The following is a 15,542-nucleotide window of genomic DNA, read 5'->3' on the forward strand; positions in this document are numbered from 1 at the left end:
CTCATCCACCCAATCAGCTGGCAGCTCGAATTTGCCGTGTCCGTCGCATTCTCCCCCGGACTCTCATCGCCGTTACAGCCAATATGCCCAGCTCGTGCAATGATATCCGTAAGTCGCACCGAAAGTCTCACAGATGCCAGGGGAGTGAGGGGTTTTGCCCATGCCACCTGCATCGTGGTGACACCCTACTCGGGGACCGAGAAGACCGTACCTCTCTCTCCACGTGAGCTAACCACACGCTATTCCCCAAAATTTAGGAGAGGCACTGGCCCAATGTCTCCAGGAATCGGACTGTATCATGGTCCAGCGTCACACGCCGCGAGAATGTCTCAGCTCGCCGCTTGCCGAGCAATTGCCCACGAAATGTCAGCAGCTGCGCAAAGGATTTAGCGAGTGCAAGTGAGTCGGGTCCCGACGATGATGAGTTATGAGAAAGAGCACAGGCCGAGAACAACTCACTAACGACGGGGATATTCGCTGGATCTGCAGACGCGGCATGGTCGATATGCGCAAACGGTTCCGCGGGAACCAGCCCCTCGCGGTGTCGAAGGAGCTGGAGAAGTCAGGTCCCTCGGAGCAGCTGTATGCTGGGAAGCCGGCGTATCAGACGGTCAAGGAGCTGAATGGCGATGAGGTGCAGATGGATCCGGAGAAGACGAGAGGGCTGTGAGGGGGTCAGCTGGTTCTGCACGAAAAAATATTGTGAAATATGGCATGGGCTGGCGTTATATTTCGCGTTGATTTGTGTTCTAGTACCTGGGCGCCACCCTGCACCTCGGGAGGCACATTGGGCATCTATGAATTTGTACGATATTGGACTTATGGACTTGGGCACCGTAAGTGATTGTTCATTGGGATTCCAAGAGGTAAGAGATCCACATTAGCATGAACAAGTACAATTTGATATAGATCTACTGCGTCTTCTTGATAGCGTTGGCCGCGGACGAGGGCGCGGAGTATAGCCACACAACGACAAAGGCCAGGAACCCTCCGATGACGGACCACAGCCCGGCAATCCAGACCCAACCGCCACTGATAGCCCAGCTGCGAGTATACTCGTCGTGCGCAAAGTGACGCACAGTGACCTCGTGCTTCTCCTCGATGTTGGTAAGGAAGGGACGCTTGTAGTTGACACGGAACGAGAAAATGCCATGCTGGTCCGGAGTCACAAACTGGGCACCGTACACGGTGCTGGTCTCCGTGCGGCGGACCGGCTGGAGAGCCAAGCGGTGGAAGGGCGAGAGCATGGTGAATTCGAGCTGCAATTCGTCTCCGGCGGGAACCTCGAAGGGCACATACTTGTCGTAGGCGTACTCAGACACTTCGATTTCGAAAACCTGCAGTCAGATAGCGTATTTAGTAAGAACACAAGCCTCTCTGGATATAGGCGAAGCAATTGTCTCGGGATGGACATACCGTTTCATTCTTGACCCGGTAAATCTTCGGGTTCCGCTCCGCATGCTCGGTAGCCAGGTGGTGCTGGATCTTTCCAACCTTCAAAACACCGGTTTCCTTAAAGGTCCACGCAGTCAACTGCTTCGCAAACTCCTGGTTGACAGTCGAAGTCTTCTTTCCACCGGGGGCCTTGACAGAGGCCGAGAACCACTGGTCCTCCAGGGCCTCGGCGGAACCGAGAACGGTAAAGCGAGCGGAGTTGCGAGCTTGCAAAGCCGACACGAGGCTCAGCTGCGATCCCGTCGCCTGGATATCCTCTGCTGAGGGGATCTCCTCCTTGGGGTTGTACCCGTAGGCGGTGACCGGAGCACGGAGAATCGGGGCGAGGAGGGGGGGTGTCGCTACCCAACGTCTGGGGTGCAGCTCGAGGGACAGCCAGGACTCCCTCGCCATCAAAGAAAGCCTTGACGTCGGGGCGCAGTGATCCCGGGCGTTGGAGAAGGAGAACATCGTGCTTTTCGGCGGCAGAGATCGTGTCGTAGTTGAAGTGGTCGACGGCAACAGCCGAGCGATCCGTCGAGAGATGGATATCGAGCTCGATGAGGAGAGAGCTGATGGCACTGGAGGTGGCGGACTTGCCAGACAGCGCAAGGAGAATATTGCCGTCCTTTTGCAGGAAGTCCAGAATGTGCTTTGGGGTCAACGAGGGGCCAAGTCCTGTGCCATTGAAGTGTCAATAGGCTATCACTCCAAACCAATTCCTTCGAGAAACCTCACCTTTGGCCTTGGGAGGCAGGATCAGGAGGTGGTCGTAAACTCGCTCGCCATGCTCGAACAGGGCGAGCTTGTCGCTCTTGGGCGATTCGAAGGTCAAATCGTATCCTCGCGCTGGAATTGGCATCGTCAGCAAGTGGAGCTTCAATTTCGATGGTCAATAATCAAACCACTCACATTCCAAGTCTGCCCACAGCTTCGAGTAGAGGCTCTTCTCTGTTGAATCTTCCTGGACCACCAGCAGGCGGCTGCCGGAGCTACTCAGTGCATTGACCGCAGCCAGCAAGCAGCAGAGAAGCAAGGCAAGGCACCAGCGCATTTTGGGAGAAATCCGCACAGCGGAGAAGCCAGGCCGAGGAGAAGAACAAGAAAGAAAAAGACAAGACAAGAAGATGGAAGGGACGTGACTTGCGTGGGAGAGAGGTATAGATACAGTCAGAAAGGGCGACGTGTTAATGGGGGCAGTCCGCCAAGACTCGCTGGGTCCTGCGCATCCGAACTTCGACTTCACCTCTTTTCCCCACGGCCTTCACTTTCCACCCGGCCTCGCCTTTTGCAGTCCAACCACCGGTTACTTCTCGCTCGATTGCTTTGTATCGTCGGTGAACAATTCACCGGGCAATTGACACTCTCTACGCCAAAAATCTCCTCCCCGAACCACTCGTCGACATCCGACTCCGACCGCAGCCATGTCTGCCCCCCAGTTCTGGTCGACTCCCTTCCGCTACATGCGCTGGGCCTCGCACGAGAAGCCCGCCATCTTCTTCTCCATCTTTATTGCAAGCCTGGGCCCCGTCGCGCTCGTCGGCTTACCCCCGCTCCGCCACGCGCTCGGTGACGTTGACCCGGCACCTATCCCCATGACATATCCCAGTAAGGCTGTCTTAGTTTGCCAATATCTTCGTGACAATTATATTTCTCCGGGCATATTGCTAACGCCAGTGTTCAATACGCACAGTTCCGCCGGGTCCACGAGTGATCCCTAAGGGCTTTGATGACGAGTAAAAAAGCCGCGCCTACATTGCAAGGAATATGGGATTACCTTTTGATTCGATGGGAGTGGTCTTTTGCAAGGAATTGAGTTCAATGGACGTGGGAGAGGCAAGAAGGAGCAATTCGGCCATGTTCGCCCGCAGGATGGATTTCTGTGCCAAAAACCCCGCTCATGAATATGATCCTTCATATAATGACCGGGATCGACTCTTGCTTGTGCTTTGATACCAATATTGTTGGCGCATGTGGCCTCGGGATAGTCGGGTGTCGAGGCTGTCGCGCAGCAGTGTATGTACTATGTTTTGAGAGTGATCATATAACCGACCCCTGTCGCTTTCCTATGTCTCAATTCTGGTACTTAGTGGGATTCTACTTTGTAGTGGACGCTTAGTAGGAAGAAGGAATGAGCTGGGTATTTGTGTTTTTTGGTAAACATGTCTATCCATTGCAATCACTCAAGGTTTGAAGTAGTTGTTACCATTTATAATGTCCAAGAGGCCAGCATTTTGCAGGCTCGATTGACACCTAAATATCGGAATACAGTTAGGCACAAAGCGAGGAGCCTCACTCGTAGAGCAGTAGAAATTGAGTCAGTTATTCTGAAATCAATCTCAGCACTGCAAGCTCATAGAAATATATTGCGGTAGGGGAGTGGAGATGAATTTGCAAGGAACAGATTCAATTAAGATCATAAAACCGATCCTCGTCAAAAACAATGAACAATCATAGCAAAGCAGACAAACGCCGCAAATGCTTTCATATCTACATGTAGGTCATCAGCAATCACTTTATCCAAGCGAGACACGCTTCCCCAACAAGTCCAAATCGAAACAAAAGCCAAGGCCAGTTATTCCAAGGGAGTCCAAACACAAAAAAAGAAAAAAAAGAGACTTGCTAAGCGAAGAAAAATCCTAAACACCGTCGAACAGCCCAAGCAGAGAACCCAAAGTACCCCCATCGATGAAGAGAGGAGGGGGAGCTCAATATCCGGAGTTCATTAAATCAGAGACAAAAAAAAGCTGATGCGCAGGAAGCCACCCTTTTCGAAAAAGAAAAAAAGAGGAAGAAGAGAGAAAAAAAAGTCCAGTAAACATGCACACACAGAGACAACACTCCTACTCCTAACTGGCCAGCTGCCATGGTGTGGCAGGATAAAAGTGCGGGACGAAGACCCTCCATTAGGAAGAAACGGTGGCATGATTCCAGTGGAGAGATTCCCATCCATGGCAAGGAAAATGGCAAATGAGATTCTGGAAACCTGGAGGGTTATCCTGATGTCCTGACGGGAGGGTGATTTGCTTTGCCATGTCCAACTCAGGAGCTCAAGATCCCAAGACGGAACAGAATTTAGATTGGAAACGGAAGCAGAGCCAATTCGGAAAAAAGTGCAGCAAGATCCAGAAGAAATTCGTCGACATCATCATTATTCCCGGGGCTCTCTGTAGTATAGTCCCGAGGGAAGAAACAAGGCAGGCTCACAGTGAGGATTAAGAGTGGACCACGATTGAGGAGAGAGAGAGAGAGAAGAGGAACCATCGAGGCATAAGACAATGAGAAAGTGACGCCATAATGTTTTTGTGGTTTTGTTGATCTTTTTCTTTTTCAATCTGTTTTTGTTTGCTGTGTTCATCGTCGACGATGTGGGTCTCTGTCCCTGGTAGCCTGCGGCGGCCTACTGCGCTCGTATTCCGGAGTGTATCTGGGCTCCATTCCTATCCGGGGATCCGGGGCAGTAGTGGGAGGGTAGGCCATTCCGGAAGTCACGGCTGAGTACTCCGGCTGGGAATCATAACCAGGTCCCGGGTATCTGGGAGCATTGCCTCGGCCACCCTCGTAGCCATAGCCCGTGGGAGCGTAGGTATATGACTGGTGGATATCCGCGGCGGTCACAACGGGCTGGCTGGGACCAGAGTAAGAGACTTGAGGCGGAGGGTATGGGGCTTGGCCTGCGTTGTATGGCGAGTGACTGGATGTGTAGGAAGAAGGGTTGGTGTAGGGAGCATTCTGGGATCCGCTGTATGGACTCTGGGAGTAAGGGTCCATGTAGGGCTGCGCAGGAGCAGCACTGAATGTGGTAGGGGAGGGCCCCTGTTGCTGGCGAACCTCATGGATATCCGATGTGGCATAGTTCGCTGATATGGTGTTAGGGGCATGCGATATGTTGACATCTTGAATGTAACTACCTCGCGGATACCCTAGGTCAGCCCGACGCGAGACATCCGCTTCCCAGCGGGCGGAGTCAGCCTTGAGATCAGCAATCATCTCCTGGATATTGGTTTAATCTCGTCAGTTGTTTTCATTTTGAGACATACTCTCTTCTCAGATTATAGCCCACTTACCGATGTGAGATTCCGATAGGCACGGATGAAAAACCCCGGACGGCCCTGTGGACATGGTCAGTCCAGCGCGCTTCGAATCATAAGAAGAATAACGGACCCCATGGCTGCCAGGTCTCACAAGCGCATCATTTCCAAGATAGCGACAAATATCTGCTTGAATGACTTCCCGGCTGATTCCATCACCGGGAATAAAGTACTCATTTTGACGGCCAGTCATAATGTGCCCCCAGGTAGGAAATGTCCCGGATTATTAAAAAAAAGAAACTATGTTTCCTTGGGTCCAACTGGCCAGATGGCAGACAATCCGGGGGAGGGGGGGGGAAGAATCCCAAAGAGATGGAGATGACAGGAGATGACTTTCGGTGGTGTGTGTTTCCGTTATATTGTCAAATGGTATAGTTTTCTATTAGGTGTCGGGCAACAGTCCAAGGCCGACAAATCAAAGACTTCGATGAGATCCGTGAGTCCAGGGAAATAAATAGAAAAGAATATCCACGGCAAAGATGATCCTGGTCGGGGATGGCCAAAGGGGAAAAATCCGGTCAATCCTTGGGGGAGATCCGCGCTGGTTGTCCAGTTGGGCAATTATCCTGGGAATATCGACAGGTTCACTTGGAGAGAACAACCAGACACCAAGAACAGCGTCGACAGAGGTGGTCGGAGAAAGAAGCGATCAAGGAGAGAGAGAGAGAGAAACACGGGGGAAACCTGGGGCTGGCTCCTGGGCTGGATTTGTCTGCTTCTGGGGTATACCAGATTATGACACTCTCCTAGAACGGGCAAAAAAAGGACCCAGAGGGGGAAGAGTCAAAGGGAGGATGAGAGATGAGAGATGAGAGATGGAAGAAGAGAAGAGAGGCCTGGGAGGAAAGAAAGAAGAGAGAAGAGGCGAAGAGGGGCTAAAGTGGGCTTCAGGTGAATTGGGCGGTTGGGCCGTCTTGGGCTGGTGCCACGACTCTCCCCACTCTCCAGGCCATCAAGTCCAAGCAAATCAAAGCCAGCCCAAGCATGCACGGTCGAATTCGGCTTAGAGTCTATGTACTCTGTTGTTCTGCTTGTAGCCGTTGAGAAGAAAAAGAAAAGAAAATCCTGGAATTCTGATAGAATTACAGGTTGACCCCGGTCAGGTACACGCCAGAAAAGCATACAAAACAAAACAACAACTGCACTGCCAGTCCATGAAAAGAGATATAGAAATGGATCGATGCCCTATTCATCTCTTGGATTGCTCCTCTCCTCAGTCTGTGCCAGCTTCTTGGATATCGAGAAACCACCCCACCTCGATCTGGTGGATCTACACCTGAACCCGTCAACTTCTCCCCTCATGATTTTCCCAGGGAGTATTGCCTCTGAGCAATATTCATATTCCCTTGCAACTTTTTCCGGATCCTTCGACCAGGCCATCGGATGATTTGGCGGTGGACAGTCGCCACCTTGCCCGTTGGGCAGAAATGCGTTTGGGCACGCACGCCACTGGGACTCCGATCGGAGATCACTGGCCGAGACATTGTGTGGGTGTACATAAAAGAAATCCCAAGAAGGCTTTTCTATTTAGTTTCTTTCTACTGGACCTAGGTATTTGGTCGGATTTGGTCGGATTTGTTGTAGGGCTGGAAGTTGGGGACTTACAAACTCTGCTTCCCCAATACCCTAATATCCTGGGTTGAGTATTTACACTCTGACTTACTTTAGTAAGATATTTATCTATAAACGTACTCGATTCTTTTATATTGATCTATGGGGTATTTTGTAGCCGTTCGACAATGTCAACACGTGCCTGACGCTATCCCTTTTTGGGACATCTTTCCAAGGGTCGCGAAACCCACCCGTGGACGTCAGTGATCTCTGCCATGCCATCATTTCCCCAGCGAGCCAAGTCTCCCGCCATGACGCAACGTCGAGCATGCCGCCAGATCCGCCCACGTCGCCCGACGTGAAACTCTCCCGCTACACTTATCGCCAGTTGCAACTACTACGGCAGGGCTCGACAGCGACGCCATTACGCGCGATTGCGCACATCGACCTCGATGCCTTCTACGCCCAATGCGAGATGGTGCGCTTGGGTACCCCGCGGGACACGCCTCTCGCGGTGCGCCAGTGGGATTCCCTGATCGCTGTCAATTATGCCGCGCGGCCATCGGGGATCAATCGAATGGTCACCGCCGCCGAGGCCCGGAAGCTCTGCCCCAATATCGTCCTGCAGCATGTGGCAACTTTCCGGGAAGGCGAGGGGGGGTCGCTGGGCGTATCGGGATGACGCGTTTAAGAATATCAAGACGGACAAAGTATCCCTGGATCCATATCGGGCAGAGTCACGCAAGATCCTCAAGACGATGAAGGAGAGCCTCGACCAGTGGGGGGCAGATGCGACAGAAGTCGAGCTTCAACGTCAGATGCAGGGGCTTTCAGCGGGCTTGGAAAAGGCCAGCATCGACGAGGTCTTCATCGATCTGTCCCCTCTGGTCTTCGGCGCCTTGCTACAGAGATACCCCGAGCTCCGAGCCGGTCTGCAAGATGAGAACCGAGACGCAGAACTGCCCCGACCACCCACTACTGCACTGCCGTGGAACCATGAGGATTGTCTGGTTGACTTGGATCTGCAGGAGTCGGAGGAGGACGATCCAGACTGGGATGATATTGTCATGCTGCTGGGGGCAGAAATTGTGCGGTCGGTTCGGAATGCCGTGTGGGAGAAATTGAACTATACTTGCTCTGCGGGCATTGCGCGCAACAAGATGCTGGCAAAGCTGGGAAGCTCGTGCAACAAACCCAACAAGCAAACCGTGGTGCGAAACCGGGCCGTGCAGCATTTTCTCGGGGGTTACAAATTTACCCAGATCCGAATGCTTGGCGGCAAGTTGGGGGATCAGATCACTGCGTTTTTCGGAACAGAGCAAGTAAGCGAACTGCTCAACGTGCCCCTGGAGCAGTTGCGGACTAGGCTGGACGACCACACAGCAACTTGGCTGTATGCGATTATCCGTGGAGACGACCGCAGTGAGGTCAATCCCCGGACACAGATCAAGTCCATGCTGTCTGCCAAGTCCTTCCGGCCCAGCATTGAGTCGATGGACCAAGCCGAGAAGTGGCTCCATATCTTTGCGGCGGACATTTACGGTCGTCTTGTGGAGGATGGCGTGCTTGAAAATAGACGTCGTCCCCGGGTCATCACACTGCACCATCGAACGGCGCAGTCTCGATCTCGCCAGATCCCAATCCCCGCGTCGAATGCGATTGACGAGAATATGTTGTTCGATCTCGCCAGGAATCTGCTTCGGCAGGTTGTCGCGGAGGGTCAGACATGGCCCTGTTCGAATTTATCCTTGAGCGTGGGCAGCTTCGAAGACGGCGTGGGCAAAAACAAGGCAATCGAGGGGTTTCTGGTTCGAGGAGACCAAGCAAAGTCTCTCGACCAGTTGACAACACCTCGAGAGACCATAGAACCACCCCCTGCTGAGAAGAAAAGGAAGGTTGATGACGGCGACATCAAGCGATTCTTTGCTATGCCGTCTCATGCTGATAGTTCCACCCCGGACGAACCGGAAAGTAGAACACTTCAGCCAGAACCAGAGCCAGCCTCTCCTACAAAGATTCTGACTGGGGAAGCCTCCAGTGATGGTCAGTTCGAGTCCACCGTGCCACAATTCATATGCAGCCGGTGCTCCAAGTCGTTTCCTGAACATGACAAGGCCGAGCATGACGATTGGCACTTTGCCAAAGACTTGGCAATCCAAGATCGCCAAGACGCGAGGAATACGCAGAATAACCAGCCGCTGCCACGCACCAGTAGTCCTCGGGCCTCGAGTGTCCGTGGCAGGGGTGGCAGAGGTGGTCGGGGCAAACCCGAGAAAGGACAAAGACGACTAGCATTCTAATGAGCAAATTGCGGTTGATTTATTGAGATGTTTGTTTTATGTTCTGCACTTTGCGAGCATCCTGCTATATACCCCATGCGAAGCTGCCATCTATCAGAATAAGCTGACTATGCGTAAGTTAGCGAAATAAAAGAAAACCAGACTACTCTGCTGTCTCTGCTGGATACAGCCTCGTTCTCTCTTTTTTTTCTCCTATTTTCACTCTCTCATCGCCTGGTTTAACCAAACAAGGGGTTTTGTCGACATCCTTGGGGGAACGTCGAGTCTGCTAGCCAGGCCCCCTCCAAGGCCAAAGCTTTAATGCTGTCATTTCTACGTAGACAATATTTTCTTCTATTCTAAACACCCTCGTTAATCTCGGCATACACTGTACTTGGACTCCTAAAGGTCTAAGAACGATGCAGAGGTCCACTAGCGTTGGCATTCATCCAAAGGGTCCTGCTAATTTTAGTTCAGAATGGAGAAAGCACAGCGATCAGTTCTTGTCGGAATCTCGGCAAACTAGGAGAATCAAAATTTGCAATGTGCTATAGCCCTTGCTATGTATGCAAATCTAGTATCTCATCAAATACGTTCACTTGTACAGCACCCCTCACTACTAAATTCCAACCAGTTCCCTAGTCGCTTTAGTTTTTACACAATTGAATGCCCGTACCGCGTGATCCCCTTGTAAGGCTGAAAAGGCCCCCGATCGCAAATCGCTAGGCCCGCGCCGTGGCTTCACTAGCCCCCCGCCATGGAAGAAAACGGCCCCCTTCATTGCTGACTGGCTTGGACATAGCCTTGGAGTCTACGGATCAAAGTTATAATAATGGAGCCATTTCCCTCTACTGACAAGCGAATTCTCTTTTTTCCTTTTTTTCTTTTTCTTTCCCCGAGCTGTTCTACAGATCCTTTTATCTTCACTGTGATCCTTTCCCCAACTATGTATATCCTCAAGTGTTTAGCCCTTCTAGGAGGCGTCGCAGTCTATGCAAGCCCAACGTCTTCAAATCCTGACCCGGCCCCGTCTTCTTCCTCTCCCGTTGCCAATAATAGCCATGCACCTTCCGTTTCTCCAGATCAAGTTCAGAACCTCCGGGCCACGATGAAACCTTCCGATGATAAGAAAGGGTGCTATATTGACTTCGATATGCCAGCCCTAAACTGCGTGGACAAGACGGATCAATTACTCGACTATGGCTATCCTTGGCCCCATGCTTGCTGGGGCGAATGTAAGCTCACATTTTTTTTTCTTCTCTTCTCTTCTCCATACATGCTAACAAGTCCCGCCAATACAATAGTCCACGAGGGAGTGGCCCCAGAAACAGAATTCACCAGACGAACTGTCTGCGGCGATGGCATCGCAACCCTCCAATGGAAAAGCGGGGAGCTTGTGTTCTCCAATTCCAAGTCGGAAGTCGTGCGCTTCCAGTTTAACAACGAGGTCGACGCCAAATATGCTCGGTATCGCGAGGGGGTGACGGGGGAGCCTACCCTCGGTCCCAAGGAATAGATTTTCCTGCCTAGGAAGAGCAGATTTATATTCATCATCTACTCTATGCAGAGGGACGATCCCCTCGGTCTTGGATATTGGTATATTTATATATGATTTATGGCGTGAACCCCAGAAGCTATGGACGAGGGACTAGGTGGATATGGGGGTCTAAGTGGAGGTGATCAGGAAAGATTGTAAGATGGACTTGACTTTTTGCTTGGATGTTTTTATATACCCCTGTTATTCTATCTAGTTGGATAGGAGTCTGAATATGCAAAAGCAGCACGATTGCCAATTTATCTACGGATATGGATGTCATTCTAGCTACTCAATCTATAGTGAAGCAGTTCGGCAATCGGATATACCATCAATTCGATTGAAAAGTAGTTCAGATTAGACGAAGCGAAGGGATCAAAATGCCATGAATTATACAAATATCAAGTTGTTCCAAATATAGAATCGTGGTATTCAGACTATGCCCATCCACCCGTGGGTGATCTGTCAGTCTTGGGGTTTGGCTGAGCCATGGATCACTCATCTCCCACCAAGAAATCGGTATCTCAACGCTTCATCGTAAACAATCTTATATTTCCTCGGTGGTAAAAAAATGCACATCCTCACTCGCTCAGACACTCAGCTACCAACACTGCCGCACGATCCAAGTGTGACATCAGCGAGCCGCGGGGTCGATTGACCTCGGGGGCTTGTTGGGGGCCTTCAGCTGTGCCTCCCTCGTCATCTGCACAGTTCTGTATTCCTCGACCATAACCCGCTTCCTTCTGCCGTGAACCTCCAGTTGACATCTCGCTAAATGAGTCCGGCTCGCCGTCACTTCCCTGACGAACCCCACCAGCCAAGAGGATCAACCACCTCTTGAAACGTCCCACCCGCTCGATCGTCTACAGCCAATTCGCGTCTAGTTCTCCCAATTCCACCGTTCACTGGTACTGCAAGGTAGTTTATCAGGACTGCGATCTCGTCTGCCCCCCGCTGCCAACGTCCCATGTCATAGGCCTGTAAAGCCCTTCTCCACTTCCCCGCTGCGTGCCATGCCTCGCCGACCGCCGCCCCGCGACTACTACGAAGAGGATGAAGAGGAGGTCTTCGAGAGCGAGCGCGAGCGCTACCATAAACCAAGACGGCGGGAGCGCGATTTCGACGACGAATTGCGATATCGCCGTCGCGGGCCTGAGCCGCCCGTCGAGGACCTTGAGCGTCTGTACATTCGCGAGCGCCCGCCGCGAGACTTTGTGCGCGAGAACTATGAGCCCCGATCCAGAGAGCGGGTCCCTGTGATCCCACGGCGGTCTAGGGAGGAAGTGCACGAGTTCTCGCCAGACAGAGAGTATGTCCCGCGACGCGAACGGGAAGAGGCGTATATTCCGCCGCCAGGGTCGCGGAGGAGACATTGCCCTCGCACGGTCGATGAGGAAGATCTCATTATGGAAGAAAGTGATAGACAAAGGGGTAGACGGCGTCGTGCAGAGCGTGAGCTGGAGAAAGAGGACCTAGCTATCCGATCAAGCCATCCAGGAGCAAGCCGCCAGTACGATAGCGAGGAAGAATGTCTGCTACAAGAGAGATCACCAAACGATGATCGGGACGAGGTCCACTATCGGTCATCTGCCTCGCGAAGAAGACCCCGTCTTCCAGAAGTGGAGGTGGAGGAGGAGATTGTTGACGAGATAGACGAGGAACAAGATCGCCGGAGCAGACGGCATCACAGAGAACGCAGAATGGCAGATGACAACCATGAGATGCCGGCGCGATGGAAAGAGTCTGAGCCAATCTCTTCTGGGGCCGAAGATGAGGATTTGCCATTTCACGAAAGAGACAGACGGGCACAACCCCCTCTCTCCTATTCAGAGTATGAGCCCGGGCTACGAGACCCGTCAATCAAAAACAGGGACGACAGTCCCAACGAAGCAATCAGAGTCTGTGCACGTTTCCGTCCCAAGCCACGACACCGATACCCTGGTGAAGACGACCATATTGTCGTTCCGCGAGAGCAGCGAGACCGAGACCGAGACGGACGACAGGGCAGCGCAGACAGCGAAGAAATCTACATTCACAAGAGGAGGCGCCGGCCGTCATCTCGTGAAGTGTCACCAATCCGGGCGCCCCCGGTTCCCCAGGATTCGTTTGTGCGCCGTCGTCCTGTCGAGAATAGTAACAATCCCTGTCCATAATGTGGCACACGATCACTGCTAAGATGTATTTAGGATACGAGGCAAACCGTCTACCTCGCGCACCTAGCCCCGAGTTGCCGTCCGTGAGGACTAGCCTCGATGAAGTGGACCTACATCATCAGTGTGTTTCCTGTTCCTGAGGAGCCAACCCCATTTGTTGTTATAAAGGCTAAGTATATATCTACAGCGGGAAAAGAACAGGAAGAGAGTCAGAGGAAGACATCGTCCTCGAACACAAAGACAGCAATGGATCTCTCTCTCCACGGAGCCATTCAACCTTCGACTTTCATAATCCATGGGAGGAAGAGCACGCCGTACCACGCCGCCAGCTTCGGCGCGAGCCAGAATCTATGCGCGTCGAGCGACCTCGCAGCCGTGATCGACACATGAGCCCCAGCGTGTCAGACATAGAAGAAAAGATTGAATTCCATAAACGCCACACTCGGGATCGCTCTAGCAACGCCGCCGACGACTGGTCGATGATCTCTGCGCCGAGAAACAGTGATCCCGTCGAAATGAGCGGGGCCTTGAACGTCGTCGAGATTGCGCCGCGGGATCCCTCCGAAGACGATGACGACGACGACGAGGTAGAGGTACACCCGCGCATGGGACAGAAAGTAGTCAAAGACCGCCGCGACGAACGCTGGACCGAGATTGCCAAGGATCTGGTGGTGAAAGAGGCCATTGAGAGGATGGGGTACGAGTATGACGAGACGAGGATGTTCTACTACATTTTTTCGTACCTTGAACGAGTATGGTTTCCTTCCTGGGCCCTCAAACTTGGGTGGAGAGCTCGATATTGGATGTGGTTTCTGACATTCTCTTGATGGAACAGGGTGATATCGACGAGCTTGTAGATTTGTCCGACGAGATCCGGCACGCTCGCCGCCGACGAATCCGTGAGATCAACCGTGAGCGTGCTGCCATGTCTCCGCCTGTTCCTCTCCCGAGCAGGATTCCGCCTCGCCCGGGGAATAAACGAGTGAGGGAGCGGGTGCGGATTGATTACACTTGATTCTTCTTTCATGTAGTAGAAGGTCAATACAAGGCAGATGTAGTCAATGAGTTATACGATGTGATATGAGTGGGAGGTCAATAATTAATGCGTACCTAGGTAGTGCCCAAGATCAATGAACGCTCTTTTCTCAACAGCCTCGTTATTGTAGAACGCCATGCCTCAATTGTTTCAATTCACCCGCTGTTGGATCTATCGAAGAAAATATCAGAATATCAGATGTGCATACCATATTAGGCTGTTTCAACGTCGGGAAAGAACTATACAGATGCTATATCTTGAAATCACCAGAAAGGCATAAACATCATGTATTATTAAAATATGATATACCATCTTACAAATCCACATCTTCCTCATCCGGTAGAGTCCTCCACGGGGCCGTACAACTCATGGGGGCTGTGTCTATGGACGCAGATTCGTGCATGACTCTCCGCGCAAGCAAGGAGTCTCTATCCCAGTCCGGGAATGGAAACTGGAACGGGCGCATTGAACCATCGCCATGCTCAGGAGAATCCGGCAGCCGACGATCGACAGCTGTGTCCCACGTATCGAGCACCACCTCGCACGCAGCACGAGCCTTCTTCAAGGACCGAAGATACCTAGTGTCGCCACTGGGCTGCAAGTTCGGCGACGGAAGCGGAGGCCAGGGACGCGAGACCGACAAACCAGCATCGTGCGAGTCAGGACCGCGCCAAAAGACTCGAAAATGGCGGTTCTTCTTCTCCTCGCCCGAAGCCAATGGCGACGCACCCACAGCCAGGTCGTACAAACCATTCATACGCAGTCCGCCCCCATCTCCATCTCCATCTCCGATGATGGTGAGCGGGATTGTCCACCGGCGTAACGTAACTAGTCCTGCCACTGACTCGGTGCGCTCCACCCATCCACACGACTCCACCGGGGGCTGCTGCACGAGCATTCGGCGCCAGCTCGAGTTGCATCGGAAATATGCATCTTTCTTATAGCCCACCAGGAACCCGTGCACAGCCGACGGCCCAAAAGCCTGACTCGAGGCTTGGCCCTTGCGCGGGAACCACCAGGGAAACCGGTCGGCTAGAAGCGGGTTGAGTTGCGGCTCGGAGGGCGGCTGAGGGGTGACGGGATGGAAGAATAAGGCCTGCTGGAGTGCGGACGACTCTCGGATACATCTCGCCCAATACCGGCTGGTTCGCTGGGCCAAGAGCAGCGTCTGGAGGTCCACTTGGAGGAGGATGGCTTCGAGAAGCTCTGGTGGGAATGACTCGAGAGTCATTTTTGCTGGTTTCTGGGTGGACTCAAAGATAAAAATCAAAATATAGAGAGTTTGGGGGCCAAGTAGTGTCGCGGATCTTAAAGTCGCTTGAAATCGGTATATCCTGGTTTAGCCTCATGAGTAGTCGGGGCGTGGAGAGGCTAAATAGGGGGCCAAAGCGATCCATACTCACCAAGGAAATGGTGAGGGATACTTTGCATGTCTTGGGGGCTGGAAGTAAACCGCTTCGAGTT

General features: G+C 52.4%; 8 protein-coding genes across 8 annotated transcripts; 5 read left to right on the forward strand and 3 right to left on the reverse strand.

The window, feature by feature from the left end:
• Positions 1-83: 83 nt before the first annotated feature.
• NUU61_001886 (PET191 family protein) lies at positions 84-670 on the forward strand (the record flags this gene model as incomplete). Its single annotated transcript, XM_056652468.1, has 3 exons — positions 84-108; positions 258-399; positions 490-670. The coding sequence occupies 3 exons, from the start codon at positions 84-86 to the stop codon at positions 668-670; spliced, it is 348 nt and encodes a 115-aa protein (XP_056513535.1).
• A 241-nt stretch (positions 671-911) lies between these two features.
• Positions 912-2,488, reverse strand: NUU61_001887 (dolichyl-diphosphooligosaccharide-protein glycotransferase; the record flags this gene model as incomplete). The annotated part of the gene is made up of 5 exons (XM_056652469.1): positions 912-1,337; positions 1,417-1,796; positions 1,846-2,112; positions 2,173-2,283; positions 2,347-2,488. The coding sequence occupies 5 exons, from the start codon at positions 2,486-2,488 to the stop codon at positions 912-914; spliced, it is 1,326 nt and encodes a 441-aa protein (XP_056513536.1).
• A 370-nt stretch (positions 2,489-2,858) lies between these two features.
• On the forward strand, positions 2,859-3,174 carry NUU61_001888 (NADH:ubiquinone oxidoreductase subunit NDUFA3; the record flags this gene model as incomplete). Its single annotated transcript, XM_056652470.1, has 2 exons — positions 2,859-3,042; positions 3,128-3,174. 2 exons carry the CDS (start codon positions 2,859-2,861, stop codon positions 3,172-3,174), a joined length of 231 nt encoding a protein of 76 aa, XP_056513537.1.
• Positions 3,175-4,788: 1,614 nt separating this feature from the next.
• Positions 4,789-5,718, reverse strand: NUU61_001889 (putative transcription factor RfeG; the record flags this gene model as incomplete). Its single annotated transcript, XM_056652471.1, has 3 exons — positions 4,789-5,427; positions 5,502-5,546; positions 5,599-5,718. 3 exons carry the CDS (start codon positions 5,716-5,718, stop codon positions 4,789-4,791), a joined length of 804 nt encoding a protein of 267 aa, XP_056513538.1.
• A 1,686-nt stretch (positions 5,719-7,404) lies between these two features.
• Positions 7,405-9,376, forward strand: NUU61_001890 (DNA-directed DNA polymerase eta; the record flags this gene model as incomplete). Its single annotated transcript, XM_056652472.1, has 2 exons — positions 7,405-7,707; positions 7,769-9,376. 2 exons carry the CDS (start codon positions 7,405-7,407, stop codon positions 9,374-9,376), a joined length of 1,911 nt encoding a protein of 636 aa, XP_056513539.1.
• Positions 9,377-10,301: 925 nt separating this feature from the next.
• Positions 10,302-10,871, forward strand: NUU61_001891 (uncharacterized protein; the record flags this gene model as incomplete). The annotated part of the gene is made up of 2 exons (XM_056652473.1): positions 10,302-10,590; positions 10,660-10,871. The coding sequence occupies 2 exons, from the start codon at positions 10,302-10,304 to the stop codon at positions 10,869-10,871; spliced, it is 501 nt and encodes a 166-aa protein (XP_056513540.1).
• Positions 10,872-11,902: 1,031 nt separating this feature from the next.
• NUU61_001892 (uncharacterized protein) lies at positions 11,903-14,057 on the forward strand (the record flags this gene model as incomplete). The annotated part of the gene is made up of 4 exons (XM_056652474.1): positions 11,903-13,022; positions 13,076-13,163; positions 13,230-13,794; positions 13,878-14,057. 4 exons carry the CDS (start codon positions 11,903-11,905, stop codon positions 14,055-14,057), a joined length of 1,953 nt encoding a protein of 650 aa, XP_056513541.1.
• A 334-nt stretch (positions 14,058-14,391) lies between these two features.
• On the reverse strand, positions 14,392-15,309 carry NUU61_001893 (uncharacterized protein; the record flags this gene model as incomplete). The annotated part of the gene is made up of 1 exon (XM_056652475.1): positions 14,392-15,309. The coding sequence occupies one exon, from the start codon at positions 15,307-15,309 to the stop codon at positions 14,392-14,394; it is 918 nt and encodes a 305-aa protein (XP_056513542.1).
• Between the last annotated feature and the right edge of the window lie 233 nt (positions 15,310-15,542).

The sequence above is a fragment of the Penicillium alfredii genome, assembly GCF_028826965.1.
Source record: "Penicillium alfredii strain IBT 34128 chromosome Unknown utg000004l_segment0_segment0, whole genome shotgun sequence".
NCBI lineage: Eukaryota > Fungi > Ascomycota > Eurotiomycetes > Eurotiales > Aspergillaceae > Penicillium > Penicillium alfredii.